General features: G+C 38.9%; 2 protein-coding genes across 6 annotated transcripts in view; both read right to left on the bottom strand.

Annotated features, from left to right (window-relative positions):
* LOC124164333 (cell death abnormality protein 1-like) overlaps nucleotides 1–411 on the bottom strand; it is a 53,519-nt gene extending 53,108 nt beyond the window's left edge. For both annotated transcript variants that reach the window (XM_046541606.1, XM_046541605.1), the window contains exon 1: nucleotides 279–411. The gene's annotated coding sequence lies outside the window, so the exon portion shown is untranslated. The remainder of the gene's footprint in view (nucleotides 1–278) is intronic.
* A 15,358-nt stretch (nucleotides 412–15,769) lies between these two features.
* LOC124164334 (fibrillin-1-like) overlaps nucleotides 15,770–19,462 on the bottom strand; it is a 69,711-nt gene continuing 66,018 nt past the window's right edge. For all 4 annotated transcript variants that reach the window (XM_046541610.1, XM_046541607.1, XM_046541608.1 and 1 more), the window contains exon 11: nucleotides 15,770–16,222. In XM_046541610.1, the coding sequence (XP_046397566.1) occupies nucleotides 16,038–16,222 (185 nt within the window). In that variant the 3' untranslated portion in view covers nucleotides 15,770–16,037. The remainder of the gene's footprint in view (nucleotides 16,223–19,462) is intronic.

The raw sequence follows: 19,462 nt of genomic DNA on the forward strand, positions 1-19,462 counted from the left end.
TTCCAATTCACTCAAACCCCCTGCGACCGTTTCTCGCAATTTGACCACGATTCTCGCGATTGGGCGATGATTCTCATTAATGGGACGTGACAAACAACAAGGTAACATCCGGTGGCCCAGTAGGGTCAAACTGGGTGCGCAACACCCAGGCGAGCACCCGCTAGTCCCCTCGATGATCTTTGTAGCGCCAGAGATGGCCACAAACGAAGCACCCTAAGATTCGAGAAACTCTGCGTTAATTCAGTCTTGAAATACCTCATCCAACCGCACAGACGTACCTTGGAAATATGTGAGGTCACTTTGGAACCTCGACAACTCTTGAAGCCTCTGGGATACAACGCAGATCCGAAGCAGGTGCACTGAGATAATTTCCAGCCCAGCAAAGCACACAGACTAAGGCTGTCGGTCTCACAAGCCAGGGATATATAACGCTTTACCTTTCATGTCTCATCACCCACTCCCCCCCCCCTCATTCCTCTGCAAGCTTTTCCGAGCATTACTTCATCTCGAGTTTTTGTCTTCAATGTATCCCCCGATAGGGATGTAAAGATTTGGATAATTCCATCAATTGAGGAAATCTTTCATGAACCAACGCCTTTCCTGGTTAGATCGCGCTAGCCGAGATTAACAGCTTCCTTCTAAGAAAAATATCTGAGTTTATGATTAACTAATAAAAATCCTTTTTCATGAGACCTCTTAATACGTCTTATCACTTATTGTATCTCTTTGCAGTATGCAGCAGTACCATTATGCGTTCCAAGACATTTTCCCTCTATACTCATGCCGTTATCTTAAAACGCGATATCTAAATAGGCCATGAAGCCATTTTACGTAATCTTTCAAGCCATTCTCAACCTTTAGACATCAGCAACCCGCTTTACCTATCAAGGAAAGTGGCAATGCGCCAATCAGATTCATTGCAAGCTCGTTCAGCTCCACTACGCAAACGCTTTTCCTGTTGCTTTCAATATCTCTTGCCTTCTTTTAAAAAGTCGACAACCATTCTACTGGTAAGTTGGGAGTAGGTCTCTCTTATCATGTGACGTAATGGAGTGGAAAATAATTAATAGCGCCATCATTACCATTGCCCCCTATTCCCTATTTGATGCAGTTTTCACAGCTGTTGTCGCCATCAAAATCCGTTTTCCCATTCGGAGTGGTTAGAGGTTTAGCTTCTCGTCTCGTAGGCTGGGAGAATTTTCGGAAACTTCCCGATCCTTGTTTGTTCAGGTTCAGCACTCAGACATTATGCCGTGGTCCCATTGGAGCCTATTATAAGTGCGGGCCCTTGCAGGCGCTGGGATTATCTCCACCTTTTCTTCTCAGTACACTGATCATTTCGGCGAAATTGCGCTTTGCTGTCGTTCACGTCTCCTAAATAACACGCCCCAATCCTAGCGAGAAACCACGCGTTTCTGTCAGCGCCCAAAGTTTTTTTATCACACATCTTTCCTTTTTAACACATTTTATTGCACTTTCTTTACCACGCTTTCTTGTTTGTCCGTCCGGTTAAATCTTGTAACTCAAATTTTGACCACTTATCGATTACTTAAAGGTCTAAAATTTACAGGATAGGTCAGGACTTGATGACAATGCAATTTTCTTAACTTTATCTAGATCTGAACAGTATTTTGCGTAATATTTAGGAATAAAAATCAAACCTGGAGTTCCAAAAATGGTCAACAAAATTCAGGCGCTGTGATCATCATAGCTTTGTTTAAGTGACTTAATCTAGCCATTTTTAATTTTTAGAAGAGCATTTCAGGTATCAAAAACGAAAAACGTGGTGCGCACTTAAGATTATAAAATTGAAACTTGCCGGGCAATAAAAGTCAGACTTGTCTCCTTACATGCGTGCTTCGTTTTTCGTTTTTTGATGTCTAAAATGCTCTTCCAAAATTTATTTTAACTTTCTCATCAATAAAATTTGAATTTCTAAATAATTGAAGATGCCGTTGGCCGTTATTTTCTTCCTTTTAATAAAACGTGTTTTTTATAAAAATTATATTTTCATACTTTAATATTATTTATAAAATATGATACATATGAACTCAACACAATGAACACAATCCAAACTTACTGAACAATAGAGGAAGCCTTCTACTAAGCATGTGCACCGAAGTGTACGCTAAAATTCACATATTAAATGCATTGCAGGAGTATTGGCTCAGCACTGCACTGGGTGCCATATGGAATTTGTGGGCGTTGACGGGCTAAGGAGCCTGGAAACTCAAGAAAAGGGCGGGTAGGTGTAATTTTGACCCATAGGTTTTTTGATAGAAATTTCTAAATTATATCTTCCACTAACTAAAGTTATTCAGCATTTGCTATTGCAACGTCTTCATCATCACAAGTCAACAATCTGAATATTAGTTTGTGGCAGCTGCCCATTCCACTCTCCTATATGCTAAACTTTTCATGTTTACCTATTTCCCTTACACCCTTAGTGACTTGTTCCACGTAACTCACTTGCGGCCGTCCTTTACTTATTTTCCCGTTTATTTGTCCTTCGATGGTCTCCCTAATCGGGCCATTAAGTCTCATAATGAGGCCGATCTAGTCTTCTCGTCTTTTTCTTAGGATTTTTGGAAGACATCTCTCTTCCCCCACTCTTCATAGCACTTTTTTGTGACGTCATAAACTTATCTGCGGGAAAGGATGTCGAATTTCCATCACGCGTCATTACCATCTTGTGGTGTTCTGTCCGTCGGCAGGTCCCCCGCGCCAATGCTGTCTCCATTCCCTCCTGTCTCCGGCCACCTCCTTCAAGTCTCCATATCTTCCAAGTTTTATGTTGTCAATGAACTTCAGCCTTCTTCTGATCCCTTCCACCGATCCCTCCAAAGCTACTTTCCAAATTCCATTCCCTCTCTTCAGATGTTCCAGCCAGTTTCCCTTCCTTTGATTTATTTTGTCCATCAACGTTCTTTTCTCATCTATCCTATTTAACACTTGCTCATTCCTAACTCGATCCGTCCATCGTATTCCCTTTATCTCCCTCCAAACCCACATCTCAAACGCCCCAATCCTGTCCCTGACTCTCTTCCCCATCCTCCAAGTCTCACATCCATACATAAAAACACTCCACACATAGCATTTCACCAATTTTTTCCTCAAATTCAATTCCAGTGCCTTGTTACACAAGGCTCTTTTATTCCTCTTGATAACTTCTTTCGCCATTCCTATCCTCCTTTTTATTTCTCCTATACTTTTCCAGTCTTCAGTTATCAAAGTTCCGAAGTAACTGAGAACAATATTAAGATTGTGAATATTTAATATTGTGTGTTCATGTACGAGTATCTCAAGGAAAAGGCGACGTATTGCGTATAATGCGTCTCGATAAGTGTAGTTATCCGTTCACCAAAACTATGGTTACGAACAGTGGGGTGAACTCGAATGAAAACTGGCCAAAACCTCAATATGTTTTTCTTTTAAGTATGAAGGTTAAAACTTTGCACAGTTGTTGTCAATACAGACATTTGCATATTTTTATTTTTGTAAGCGTTCAAATAACATGCTTCATATACACAAAATCATAGGATGAACGGTTATAAAAAATGAAATATAAATTATAAGTGGTACAATAAAGTGATATTGGTCATGTACTCATATATATGGCTGTAAGTTACAGGTTTTTTTGGCACAGAATTTACATAAAATCCGAGAAAAATTTCCTACAACGTTAAAAAAAATTCAGGTCGTTTCGTAGTGTATTAAAGGAATTAAAAATTCTATTTAAAAGGACACATTTACAGTATCTACTTTTAGCATAAAAAGTCCTCTCGTACCTTACTAGGTATTTGGACATTCATATATATTTTACTAGTCAGACTCCTACTTTCACCTTTATTTATAATCTTCGACATCATCATCCTAAGATTGGTTTGACGCAGCTCTCCATTCCTCCCTCCGATTTGCAAGTCTTTTCATCGCGACGTATTTCTTCTCTTTCACGCTCTTAATAACCTGTCCAACGCAACTCATTCGGGCCCGTTCCCTTGCCCTTCTTCCCTTCCACTCGTCCTTCAACGATTGTCTATATCAAGCCTCAGAATGTGGCTAATTAAGTCGTCCCGTCTTCTGCTTAGGGTTTTCAGGAGGCATCTCTTTTCTCCCACTCTTCATGGCAATTTCTCGTCACTCACTCCTTCCGTATCATCTCCGTCAGCCTTCGGTTACACCACACTTCGAATGCCTCCACTTCCCTGCCGCTGTCAACGCCCTTACATCACTCCCATAAAAAACGCATTCCCGATGTATCAGCTAATGAATTGTTTCCTTGCTTTCTTGTATTCTCAGATGAAAGAGCATTGCCTTCATCTTATGCCAGCAATCAATTCATTTTAATAATGAGTCCACTTACTCACAATCCATCTGTTGTAGTGTACACTTAGAGTGGTGCCCCTTTCACAGTCAGTGAGTTGGTACCACTGACTTATCCTTATTTTCCGGTTGGCCCCGAAAGTGTTGTTAGTGGTGTTCATATTCAATTTAATTCAATTTCAATTCAATTAATTTATTATCGTGGGCCAATAGGCCCATGAGATAATATACAGGTTTACAACAATTTAGTAAAAATCAATTAACAAAGGTTCAGAGGGAAAAAACACTTCATCAAGAAAAAAATGCAAAAAATAGTGAAAAAATAAAACTCCAAGCAAAAAAAATATATACATGCATATACATACAATGCATCCCGAATGCGGATACTCGGGTATCTAGCCACACAACATTTCAGGTATTTTAAATAAATTTGAAACATTTCACAATTTATTCAAAGAAAAATATTCAGGTGTAATTGATAACCGTATGACCAATAGAAAATTATATCATGAATACATATACCCGAGTATCTAGCCACACAACATTTCCGCCATATGAAATACAATTGAAGCAGTATCACAATTCATTTTTTAAAATATTCAGGTGAAACAGGAAAACGTAGAACAAATAGGAAATTATATCATGAATACAGATACCCGGATATCTAGCCACACAACATTTTCAGACGCGTAAAATATATTTGAAACATTGTCACAATTTATTCAATGAAAATTATTTAGGCATAACAGGAAAATCTAGGACTGATAGAAAATTATATCATGTATGCAGATACCCGGGTATCTAGCCACACAACATTATCTGACATATTACATACATTTGAAACAGTATCACAGCTAATTCAAAGAAAAATATTCAGGTTTAACAGGAAAACGTAGGACCAATAGAAAATTATATCATTAATACATAATATATTATCACCTCATCACATCAGTACCTACTCAATCTTATCAGCATAGCTAGTTATACTGGGAATTTCCATGAACTATCATTAAACAACTTATATACTTCATTCTTAAATACAGGTATTGATGGCAAATTTCTACCGGCAGTGAATTCCATATTCTAGCCGCTGTAACCATGAATGACTTATTGAGGTGAGATGTTCTATGATGGGGAATATATGGAAGTAAAAGTTGTGATTTCTAGTGGGTATGAAATGAATATTTCTTTTCCAAATAAATCTTTTGTACAGATAAGGCGGGTTACCAGAAGAAAGTATTTTGTATGTGAGGCAAGTGAGAAGATAAAGGCGACATTGTTTGAATTTCATCCAGTTTAGGCTTTAGGCGGGCATACGAACTACTAATTCGATCCCACTTTCTGAGGTCGAAAATAAACGGTATTGTCGAGTTCATTGTCACATGTAATTTGTTGATGCTTTCTTCATCTATATTTGTAAGCAGGGAAGAGCAGTATTCCAGGTGTGGAAGGATTAGTGTTTGTACAAGGATGGTGCGTATTTTTGGGGGTATAATCTTTCTTGATCTATATAGCTGGTGCAATATACCTAGGGTTTTCTGTTTAGTGCCTTGTACTTGTTTCTTCCAAGTAAGATGTTTATTAAATGTTACACCAAGGTTTTTTATTGCTTCTTCATATGGTATGGTGTAGTTTCCAATTTGAATGTTGGGCAGAGATAAAATGTCTATTTGAGCATGCAAGTAGCTTTGCCCAATTATTAATGACTTGGGCTGCTATTCAAGATGGAATAGCATTATGCTATTCTCCGATATTGCCACCGATGTTGCTATAATACAGCGTATTGAAACGCATATGCTATTCGGTATTCAGAACGATTGCAATTCGTGTTTTTACTAAACCGGAAAACGTAATTCTCAAAATAGCATGGGCCCGTTGCGATTCACTATTCTGAACGGCGAATTGCAACCAATAGGGTTGCAATAATATTACGCGGTCTTCGAGGCCGAGCTATTCGGTATTGCAACCCAAAAAATGTGCGCATTGCGATGTCAAATTGTTTTTCTGAGGATAAAGGGGTTAAAGTAACTTAATCAAGTTTTGAAAAATGGAATAATAGCCAAAAATAAAATGATATCTGCTTTATTTTAATTAAATAATTGTAGCACAAGTGATGGATATTTCACTATTTTAGTGAATTGGGTAGAAATTAACATTCGGGCTTAATATATGAAGCACAAGCTTGATAAAACGACAGTACGAAAACAACAGCAATTAATGCAAAGAACTACAACGATTAGCTCGAAATTTCCGAGTTTTATTCTTATTTACAATTCATAATTTTATTTCATCACTTGACGTGCGACCAAAACATCCTCAATGTAGGCTATCAGGTCGATTCTTGAAAATTTTCAAGCTTGTGTTAACACACTAACTCTCCAAATATAATAATAGTTATAGCTTTCAATAAAAACCATATATTACCATAATAATACCATATACTTTAATCAGCCGTTCATTTTCTCAATTGGACAGTATATACAAACACATGCAACGAGTCAAAATTATTTTCCCCACTATTCGCTACCTTCTACAATTAAAACTTAAAATTTACTGAATTATAAAACGGGTAGTCGACTTTAATTACTTGCTTGAAAACGAAGGATTTCTCCGAACACCAATAAAGTTTTCGAACAAATATGATTCACCACAATCGTTTAATGGAATATCCATGTACATCATTAATGCAATATATATCATGTGGAATTCAAGACAAATTGTTCCCTCTATAGGCAAGTAAGTTATTCACACAATTAAGTTTCAGTATATCGGCACAGTTCAGGGTCTATCAAAAATTTCAGTGTGCATATTAAAATCAGCTGATACGAAAACAACAATAAGTGGCACAACAGCACTTTCCACACGATTCACTACTGTTAGATTCACTTTTTCACAGCTATTCCATCCATCCTCAAATTCACCATCACCTCCCTCTGCTTTTTCCAAATCTGCAGCTGAAATATCGATACCATTCCATCATAATACATGAAAGCACAGCTGTGACGTTGCCACCTACTTCATTTCCTAAACAGAAATTGAATACTGAAATTAGGGAGACATATTATATAAAGCTAGTATTAGAAACGAAAGCTTCTAGTCCATACAGTAAAGCTATATCGTCACGATCAAAGCAATAAAAGTTGATACATATTTATTTTGACATGCAACGAACAAACAGACTTCGAAGCAAGACAATTACGAAGAAAATCAAACATATTTAGCTTTCAATGATTATTTCGCATAACATATATCTCACGATAAAGGACCGATCGGATATAGGTAAATGATTCAATATTTATGCCCGATAAATCATCATTATATCAGTAAAATTATGACCTAACCCACCTGTCTGGAGCCATTGTGATATTATCACAACAACAACAAACAGCTGATTTCCTAAATGAGATTTTCAAAGCGTATTATATGTACATCCACGGTTTAGTATAATTTTTAAATGCAAATGAAGCAATTATTTGTAATTGCAAGTCAATATTCCGTAAAATACAGAAAAATATATAAAATGTCTTCTCTCTCATTGGTTGCGAAAGCTGTTCTGACAGTTTTTCATACGGGAAGAGGCGGAGCTTCCAAATAGCTCGCGCAAGAAATAGCATGATGCTATTCCGAACAAAATTATTACTACACGTCATTCAGAATACGGGGTCGTTGCAATAATGGCCCGCAGAATAGCATATGCTCTTTATTGCAACGCTTATCCTGAATAGCAGCCTTGGTTTAACACTCATTTAATCGTACGTGGTTTTTCAATGTCTAGGATGCCATTCGCTCAACGTCTATATTGATTAGAGCAATTGTAGATGTTAAGTCCAGAATTGACGAGTGGCAATATATCTGGAAATCATCAACGTAGAGATGGTATTTACAGTGTTTTATGACTTCGGGGAGATCATTTATGAATACCTAGCGAGAAAAGAAGAGGGCTAAGGGCTGATCCCTGAACTACGCCTCTGGAATTATATATCCAGTTAGAAAGTGTGTTATTAGGTCCAATCACTGATTGGGTTCGGTTACTGAGGTAGGATCGAAACCAATTTACTGAACTACTTGAGAAGTTATCTTTCGTCAGTTTATGAAGAAGCAATTCATGGTCTACCATATCGAATGCCTTTGAGAAGTCGAATAGTACCAGGACTGTGACTTCTCGATTTTCCATAGCCCCTCTTATGTCTTCCTTAATGTTCAACTGTGTCCTGTTCGGAAGTCGGATTGTAATGAATCTAATATGTGGTTATCAATGACAAATCTATTCACTTGTTCAAATACCACACGTTCTAGGATCTTAGCAAAAGCACAAATGATTCCTATTGGTCTGTAGTCTGACGGATTGGTAGGTTCCAAACATTTTGGGATTGGACGTATAATGGAATGTTTCCATAGAGTTGGGTATTGCGCTGTTTGCAGAGATGCATCGAAAATATTTAGAAGCGCTGGAAGTATCACCGGAAGAGCCATCTTTATTGCGGAAATATTTATTTCGTCTTGACCTTTTGCACTTGTCGTGATGTTTTTGCATGCTCTCGTGACTGATAAGGAAGAAATGTGGGAGAAATAGAACTTATTTCCAGGGACACTTTTTTTAATGACCTTCTAGGACGTTGCTCACATTGCATTCCTGGTTAATTTCTTTTATAGAAAAATAATTATTGAGTATATCTAGATTTGTGTTGATGATAATCATATGTTTTGGCTGTATTACACCAAGACCACGAATAGATTTCCACATTGTTTTTGTACCAGTCTGCATTCCAATGGTATTTTGGAAGTGTTCACTTTTGGCCTTACGAGTCATATATTTGACTCACTTTTGTAGCCCTTTGCTCAGAGTAAGGATGGGGGAGAGTGCGCTTTGGCTACTGCGCATGTAGTCAAGATCCCGCATATACAGCATTTACATCCCACACTTCCCACAATTCTTCCCACATAAGGATTCCCGCACTACTTCCCACGATCACGTGGTAACCATGTTGACTACAAGAATCTGCTACTGCGCAGCCTGAAAGCGCCCTCTACCCCAATCCTTACTCTGAGGTCCTTTGTATTCAGCGTATATGACCGGGTCCTTGTGGCGTCTAAACGTAGCTCGAGCTATGTTTCTTTCTTTAATTTTAAGCTTTATTTCTGTTGATATCCAAGGTTTTGGTGGGTGAGTAACTCGAGCAGTCCTAATAGGAGCATGAATGTCGAGAGTGTCTAAGAGCAGAGAATTTAATGTCCCCACTTTTTCATCGATCGAGTCGAGTTCACCGATTCGACACCAGTTAATTTTGTAGAGGTCATTCGTGAATCCTTCTCGATGGAATGACTTAAAATCTCTATATGTGACCGTTTTTGGAGTGAAAGCAGGAGCTGTGACCTTATCGACAATATACAATTGATCATGGCAAGAAATTGGAGGGTCCGATGTTTGCCCACAGGAGATTACTTTTTTGGCTTCGTCAACGGATATTATATCTAATGTAGTACTTGTAGACTTTGTGTGACAGGTATGAGCTGTAGGAACAATATTGAGGTTACTACCTTGAATTACACTAAGGAACCGATCACTATTTACACACTTCTTTGCTATATTTATATTAAAATCTCCCATGACTATCGCCTTTTCATGCATCGGTAGCTTATTAGTCAAAAATGACTCAAAGTCTGACAGATTATATGAGTTTGGTGGGTTATAAACTACCGCTATCATCATTTTGAAATAAAAGGAACTAAATTCTAAAGCAATAAACTCTAATTTGGATTCAATAGTAATAGTTGAACGGCCAATAAATTTAGCTCTTAAAGAGGTGTGCACATATATACCAAATCTTCCTCCACGTTTTTATTCTCTATCATGTCTGAATAATGTATAATCAGACAGAGCAACAGTCTCTGATTTGATGGTTGGCTTAAGCCAGGTCTCGCTCACACCGATCACATGCATATAGTTGGTAGAATAATACAATTTGAAATCTTTGATGTGAGCGGGTAGCGATTGGGCATTTACAGGAGATATACATAACGAGTCAGAGGGGGATTTTGAGTTGGCTTTGATTGAAGAATTCGTTGTCGAATTAGGGGCCCTGATATTAGTTATTTGAGTACTGGATAAATCTCTTATAAAAAACATCCCAGTCTTTTTCGGTATTTCTAACTGCCACAGGACAGCCCTCAGATTTCCTAGCGAGAATAGTACCATTTCTCACCCAAACGAACTTTAAATTGCCTTTCTTTTTTAAGTCTCTGGCGGACGCAAAGACTTTTTTGTTGAATGGGGTGACGGCCTCATCAATGTAGATTGACTGTGTGTTTTGCGTCGAGGCAGAGGACCAACCCATATCTCTGGTGCTTAAGTTTTTCCTCGTCCGCCGCGCGAGTATGAGTTCGTTTCTTTTACTTTGCCTGACGAAGCGTACGATAATAGGTGGGGGGGGGTGAGAAAAATTGGAATTCATATTGCGGGGTCGTGGCCTGAACGCGCAATCTAGATCCTCTAAGATTAAAGGAACATTAAGAATGGAACCAATGCTCAACACTATACTTTCGGCACCTTCATCGACGTTAAATGGCACACCTCTTATTTCAACACTATTTTTCAGAAGTTCTTGTTCTTGTCTTTTCAACCTGTTCTCAAGGTCATACACATTACCCTGAAGTGTATTTGTTAGCTCCTTAACACATATCAACTCCCTCTCAATCATATCAAACTTTGCTGATAGGTTAGTGACTAGAGCACAATTTTCACTTACTTTTTCAGTTAATGACACTAGGTCTTCTTTGAGCTCATCCAGCTTTTTCAGAACCTCATGCAGTATGTTCCGAAGCTCCATCGTTGGCAGATCAGATATATTGTCTGCTCCAGGTGATATTTCAGCTTGCGTACTACGATCCGTGACAGCAGGCAGGAGAGGAGTAAGCTGGTCTTCTAATGGAAGTGTCGTCTCGTCGAGATCCTCTATTCTCTCCAAGGCATAGGTCACAGGACCAGGGTTTCTGCAGGTCCTCAAGCGTTCTTACATCTTCCTCAGTGAGATTCTTGCAGTGTGGGTGATGTAGAGTCAAGCAACCACTACATTGGAGTGAACCACCTCGCTTAACTGGACAGCCACAAGTTCCACAGTTCGGCATGACTCGCTTATGTTAGAGCAGAGAGGCAACCATTCGCCTCGGTGGCTCGGGAGAGACTGACATATTGTAATGGCGACCGTTATAAATAAAGTCCTACTAGTATCTATTAATATTGTATTCTTTTTTAAATAATAACATCCAAATGTTGCATTGAGTCACAACATAAAACATGGCGCAGTCGTGTGGAATCGTTCTATCGTAATAGATACATAATTTTAGTGACATACGCGAGATAGCGTCGGACCACGCTAGACCAAGGTACAGAACCTGGATAAAATGGCCTCGTACGTTAGACTACCGCAGCCCGTTGACTTCAACGGCACGAGTGCTTACATAAACTGGGAAAACTTCGTGAGTGAGTTTGAAAATTTCCTGATCGCCACGAAGCAAGATGGAGAAAGTGACGCCGTTCTTCTAAACATCCTTGGCGCGCCTGCATTATCTCTATTGTCGACCTTCGGGCTTACAGTAGCGGAGGGGAAAGACTACACAGCAGTAAAAAAGGCATTCGAACTATATGTGGCTCCGAAAATTAACGAGACTTTTGAACGATATGTGTTCAATCAACGGATGTAGGAGGAAGGGGAGACTTTCGAACACTTTTTCGCTGACTGTCGGAGGTTCCTCAAGAATTGCGGATTCTCCAGGGTGGAGTCTCAAGAAGAGTCAGCATTGCGGGACCGCATTGTCTTCGGGGTGAGGGATGAAGCGGTTCAAGAAGCTTTCCTTCGAATTAAAGATTTGACCCTTGATAGAGCAGCGGCTCAATGCAGAGCTGTAGAGCAGAGCAGACGCCAGGCGAAGGTCATCCAGGAGTCGACGAGTGCTAGAGAAAGCAGTGCTGCTGTTGCAATTGTGAGAAAAGGAAGGCATCGAAGCAGTGATGCAAGTGCACATATGGGCAACGCAGTGAGTCGAGTTAATAGAAAGAGCTCACATAACGTATTTCACTGCCATAGGTGTGAGTCGAGACACGCAGCGCGCGAGTATCACGCATTTGGCAAAGTGTGTGCAAAGTGCGGTCTAATGAATCATTTCGCAGTGTCGTGCAGGGTGCGAAATTTTCATGTTGATGTGGTTGAGCATGACTCGTTGTCGGACACATCATCAGTGTCCTGCTATGCAGTCTCAGTAAATTTGTGCGTTGATTCAGTGGATGCAAACGTCATTAAAGACCCTAATGAGTGGGTTGAGAAGGTGATGATTGGAGGAAAAGCGATTAAAATAAAATTTGACACGGGCGCTCAGGTAAACGTCTTTCCCGTACGTGCATTAAATAGGGAAAAGTGTTGACATTAAGCCTACTAGTGTACTACTTGAGTCCTATGGTGGAATGAAAATCAAGCCCGAAGGTATTGCTACTTTGATGTGTTCTTTTAAAGATGTTGAATGTGTTCTTGATTTTGTGATTGTTAATAGTGATTATCAACCCCTCATGGGATTACCTGGGTGTGTATCTTTGAATTTGGTGAAAAGAGTATTTTATACAGCATGCATTGTTGTATTGCCTGATCCAGAAATTACCATACTCGACTCGACTTGACCATAGCCACCTGGTGGCTGTGACTTGACCATAGCCACCTAGAGAAAAGGCCCCGTCACAAGCGACGGCTGAGGCTCTGACATCTCCACGAGAAGTGCAGTGTTGTTCCGGCTGCCGTTGGAGACCACTTTGTTTACGAGTGTATTTACGTTACGTTTTACCACATTGTAGGGACTTTTGTGGTGTTAGTTGGTGAAAATTTAAGTTTCTGAGGATAGTGAAGTTTCCTTTATTCTTGTATTTCATTCGCTGGACTTCATAAACGTGTATTTGTGAGGCGCTTTTGTTAAAAAGTTCCTTTCACATTTGTAGTGCCAGCATCCGAAGAAAACTCCAGGAGTGGACCCGAAGTTCAAGTTTTTAACTTTCCAAAAGATCCTGAGCTGAAGAAGAAGTGTATATGGGGGATAAGAAGAGACAATTTCACCTCGACGAAAAACAGTAAGGTATGTACTCTTTCTAGCTGTAATTATTTGGATATAATTTCTAGCTAGATGTGACTTGGGGATGTTGACAGTACTAAAAGTGGTGATTTAAATACAGAAGCTGCATTTCAATTGGAAGTTCTTGTATTTTAGCTGAATTTTTTGTATTATTTCGTTCAGTAAACGTGAGGTTGAAAGAGTTTCTTGGGAATTATAATATAGCTGCCAAGTTTATAACATCGAATATTCTTTATTATCTTGCCCTCTGCTGTGTCACGCGTCTAAAAACTCAGCAAAACAGTGCTTATTTGACTATACTTTTGTTACTTATAGTTGAAAAGCAATTTGAATTATCTACGCGATAATTTATGTGCTTAGGTATTTTCGATGAAACAACCAGTCTTTTATTTTTGGCGTAGTACCTTATATTAGGGGGAAAGCACATACATTTCTAGGGTTCTTGGGTTCAAATTAATTTCAGCTTATATATAATTCCGTAAGACCAACGATATTTACTTGATAAATTGCATGTATAGCATCTAATCATGAGAAATGCATGAGTCTCGTCAGAAACGTAAGTTTCTGTACTATGCTACACTATGTTATTGGTGTGTATGAACAACCGTAAATGAAAATATGCGTTTTTCTCTTACAATTGGTGCAAAGAACCGAATTTATCTCTGCCCGGCTTTCATCATCTGAAATCATCTTATGGTCTAGTGTTAAATTTAAAAAATCTTTACGGTACATAAGGTTCTCCTATATTTACTGGCCTAGTCATTAGATATCTCTCATGCAGAAATGCCTAAAATTGGAAATGAAATAACTACTTAGTAATTTTCATGGCTTTTTCTTATTTATTAATTTTAGTGGTGTGAGATTCACTTCTCAGCGAGTGACATCAGAAAAGAACCTGTGGCCTTGCGGGAGAAGATGGGGAAGATAACTCGTGTTGAATTAGAAGTGTCATTGGAGGAGGGTGCCATTACTTCTTTAAAACTATCATCTAGAAGACAGAATGTCATAGTGTTTGAAGTAACATAAAGGACTATGGTGGATTTGTTTTTTATAAGTGGATCATGTGACGATGGACATTCATCTGAAAAACTATTGAAGATAGTTATTGTGACTTCTGCCAGTGCTCTTTTAAATGATTTTTGTTCAAAAGAAAATACCAGTATTTGTTTCACCAAATTGGTTCATCGTAAGAAGAGAAAATTGCAGGTATTATTTTGATTGACGAATGGAAATACAAAATATTTGTATTTTACTTCTGAGTTTTTTTCTTTCCTGCCGCCAAAATTCCTTGTGGTGATTACTTCATGCATGTTAAGTAAGATCTGAGGTGTGATTTAAGAGATGTCGTGTTCTTTATACAAATGTTAATGCTGGTGATATGGCAGGACTTCCAATTTTTTTATTAGATTGATACATCTACTGAAGTGGGTTTGAAACTTTTGCTCGTCCCAAATAATATTTCAAATACTTAAAGCGCCTGGGACGGGTACGTTTTATTAGCCGAGGCTGGACTATACGTAAATTTTGGCTTGCATTTTGATGCATTCGAGAGTAATAATGGCAGATGTGTCAACGATAATAAATTTCACAACTATCATTGAAAATCTTATTTCGTCAGGCTCTACGGTAAGATTTTCATAGCCCATGGGCATATCTAATTCAATCTCAAAATAAAGAAGAATTCACTCTTAAATAATAGATCCATTTGGGACTTGTGTGAACACCTTTTACTCTGCCAGAAAGAAATTATTTATCCAAGGGAAGTATATGGAATGCAACCAGGTTTAATCAAATACTTGCCATCACCACTTTATGCTATCGAATTTCGAGACGCTTTTATGTTGAATAATAAATGCTCTTTGGATGCAAAGAGCATTTATTATTCAGATGCAGTTATTTCAGATTTTAATATTGTTATGTAGTACTTCTAGTTCACAACGACAATTTATGAATCAGTTATAAATAGTTTTTTCTTAAGAACGGCGAAGTTATATGTTACGTGCCATAAGACGCCATATTAACGAATAACTTCAGATTGAAAAATATTTTTGTTGATGCGTGTCAGTATTTTCTCGGAACCCGCTGACTATTTTATTGACTGAGTAAATTAGGTATCAATTATCTTTTCACTTCGGCGGCTAAACCACCGTCGCAGACAGCACCACAGCTACTTCTGTTCTGCCATGCTCTGGCGGTAGCACTTCAATGAGTGACGTCACACGCCTGTGAACGGGCCTTCTCTCTAGGTGGCTGTGGTAGAGCCGCTTTTCTTTGTATTTAATGTAATTAGCTCATGGATTATACCTTTCTGCACCGCATATCATACACTTCCCGTGCGCAGTATCTCCCCGATTTACCCTATATTTTCCTGTGTTACTGATTTCAAACCATGATCATACTAAGACATCGAACTGAATGTAGAGCTTTAAGCTGTTTTGAAGCAATGTTCCAATTGGATTTATCCTGGAACAATAACTTATATTAATGATTAAGTGATTATTTATAATATTTACTTTGTGGTAAGTTCTCTTTAGCGACACAATGAATGATGCGAGCACTTCTAGTCGTCACATATTAAATAGGATTTATAGAATCATTCGTCATCAATAATCAACGTCTACGTCCATCACTATGTGGAGGTGTATGGAGTGACCCTTCTTCCTGCAGACATCACCAACAGGCTCGTATCCGTCTCGACACTGACAAGTGAACTTCTTCGTTGGACTCTCTATACACTCCATTGTTGGATCGGAACAGCCCAAAGATGGCGTGCACGGGCTGCCTAAGACCAGAGTCCTCTAGATTGCTCTCTCAACACTACTCTCTCATCATGTCGAGTCGTCGCATAGGCTTCCACTATGGCAACCACGACGTCCGCCATTTTCAGTGTAAATACTCCGTTTTCCCATAAGGAGATGTGGTAAAATTTCTTCGTTTTTTTGGTAAGCGAAGAATGTTGGTAATTTTCGGATAGGTGATATTGATTTTCGAAACCTTCAGTAACATAAGTACAAATTTTCTAGGCATGACAACAATGGAAACGGCGAAAATAAAGGTAAAACCAGGGCAAAGGCTAAACGTATTACGACCTGATCGAACCCTTGTTTTAATGGGTTGACACCCAATTGCGCTAAATAATCACTGAAAATACTATTAACGGAAACTCTTACCCTCAATAAAAAGGCTCTTTGCAAAATATGTACTGACACAAGCAATTCCGCCGCGAGTTTAATGACTGAAATCTGATAGTAGGACAGCGGGTAGATGGGCGTAACCAGCTGGAGACGGCCTTTCAGCGGCGTAGTGCGGTGGGATAGGACCCCCCTGTCCCCCGGACAATATGAAAACACAGTTACTTTGATTAATTTAAAAAACAAAATATTGAGAAATGACGAGTTTACAAAAGATTTCTTTGACAAATAGTTTTTCCGATCATTAACCCGAACGAAATTCCTGGCTACGCCCCCCCCCCCCCCCTTAGAAGCGAAAAGAAATTAAGCTCGTAACGAAAATTTTAAAGAAATTATTTTCGCATAAGACGTAACAAATTTAAGTCATTCTCTTCCTTGTATAGACCAATGAAACGCTGTCATAATTTACTTACAGTTTTGGCTTCTTCGTTCTTTGCAAAAATGTTACTACTTGAAAGACCACGACATGTCCTCCTTGCTTTGATCCTGGGTACCAATGGAGCAACGAGGGGGGTTATGGGGGATAAATTCCTCCCCCAGAGATCAGAGAAATTTTTAATTTTAATCCATTTTACTTAATTGGATTAATATTACTAATAGAATAGTGTAAGGACTAATAAAATATCCCTCAGAAAGCCATAAAACTCACCATTTATCTTAAAATTCGCCAATTTACTAATCTCGCACCGACCGCTTATCCTGGAGGGTATTCCATTCCCCCACACACCCTGGTAATAGTTGCACCTAAACCCACCCCCCCCAGTCTTAAGTACTACCTGGGCCCCTGCAGGGTAGGGGAGAGTGGGGCAAAACCGACCTGCTAAGCTATTTCATGAGAAATTTGGCTTTCTGCTACAAATATTTACACAAAATTAGCGTAATTGCAATATTTACTATTTAAAGAAATAAAATACTGATGCATTATTCTTTACTGATACAGGTTAAATTTATATGAATTTTTTTTCTAACACTGACAAAATGACGGTTTTGCCCCACTAGTGGGGCAAATGTAAAACATATGGGTGTCGGTTTTGCCCCACTAGTGGGGCAAAACCGACACCCATATGTTTTACATTAAAAAAAGTTTATAATGCTATTTTTGGTAATTTATATTTAAAAAACACACTGTTTTTACAATGTACAGCAATATTTATTAATTAACAATAAGAAATTAACACTGTGTGAGTTTAGATTTACATTTTAGGAACAAAAGTCACATATGAAATTGTCATATTCTTCACAATTAGCGCACGCCTCGTGAGCCCATTCTTTACAGTTCAAACACTGAATCCACCCCTCCCTCTCTTTAGATCTTGAATATAATTCCTTGCAAAATATGCATGCCGCCTCGTCTTCTTCATATTCTTCCTCATCTTCGAAAGCATCGGTTTTCATTTTTTTCGACTTCTTTTTGTGTATTTGGGGGGCTGTGGCTTGGAAAGCAAGCTTTCCTTTAGGACCCTTTTTATTTTTATCATTCTTCGCCACTGTTCCTTTGTTTTTAGCTTTCATTCTTTCTTTTTTAATAATCTTTTTCTCCTCCTTTTTTTTCTCGTCTTCCTCTAGTTCTAATTTATAAGGTGACGATGTAAGTATGGCTGTCTTTCCAGGTTTTCTTCCTCCTTTCTTTTTAACTCTTTCCTTTTCTTGTGGAGGTTTCATGAGTAGTTTGGGTGAAATTTGTTTCCACACACTTTTTTCCATTGGAAGGGATTGGAGATAACTTGACGCCGATGTTGCTGCAGAACATGAGGGATGGTTCCAGGCTTCATTTTGTGCTCTAGAGGTTGATGGCCTGCACATCATATCATCAAAAGCAGGAAATGCTGGTGGCTGAGGATGATTAACACCAGATGAAGATGACTGAGGAAGGCTAACATCGGGTCTTCTATAATCCAAAGGCAGGAGAGATGTGGGATCAAATTGTTCAGAGGTCTGGGGCTGGACAGAACAAGGTGAAACTGAAGCTAACATCTGAGTTGGTGCAGTGTTCAATTCTTCTGTAGACGCTGATGACTGGGAGTTCGTAGGATCTGTTTCATCTGGTCTAGCAGTGGTTTCAGATGGAGCATACAGGTCATCAGGAAATATGTTCCTATCCAGTGGGTATATGCCAGTCTTCTCAAAGCCCTTTATGGCAGTTTGCATGAGGGCAGCCCTAGTAAAAGCCTTATTCACAGGCTTACTGATTTGGTAAATTGTGATACAGCGCCCAGGATGACTACACAACCACTGCCTAGCTTCCTGCTCATAGTAAGTGCTCAAAGGAGCCATAAATGAAACATCCAGGGGTTGCAGACGATGTGTTGTATGTGGTGGAAAACATAGTAAAACCACATTATGTTTCCGTGCCAGGTCAATAAGGTCCAAATTTTTTGCATGTGATTCATGCCCATCCAAAATGAGTAGAACTGGCTTTTCCTTTGAGGGATTTGAGAAATCGATGAATTTCTTGAACCAGACGAGGAAAGTTTCATTATTTATCCACCCAGATTCATGGTAACAGGCAAAGGATCCTGGAGGAGCGTCATCCATCAACAATGGATTTTCTCGCTTTCTGGGGAACACAAACATTGGTGGCATAAAGTTCCCGGATGCACTCATGCATGTTTCCACAGTAACGAGGATACCCCGTTCTGCAGAGGATAAACTTCCAACTTGTTTTCTCCCCCGGAGAGCTAACACCTTTGAAGGTTTATTTGGGACAGTGAGTATCCCGGTTTCGTCCACATTATAAATATCATTTGGCTGAATTTTATATTCAGTGTAAATTGACTCCAAGAGGTCAAAAAATTTTCCAACAGCACACTTGTTAAATCCTTTAGCTCGAGCCAATG

Source organism: Ischnura elegans, chromosome 8 (genome assembly GCF_921293095.1).
Source record: "Ischnura elegans chromosome 8, ioIscEleg1.1, whole genome shotgun sequence".
NCBI lineage: Eukaryota > Metazoa > Arthropoda > Insecta > Odonata > Coenagrionidae > Ischnura > Ischnura elegans.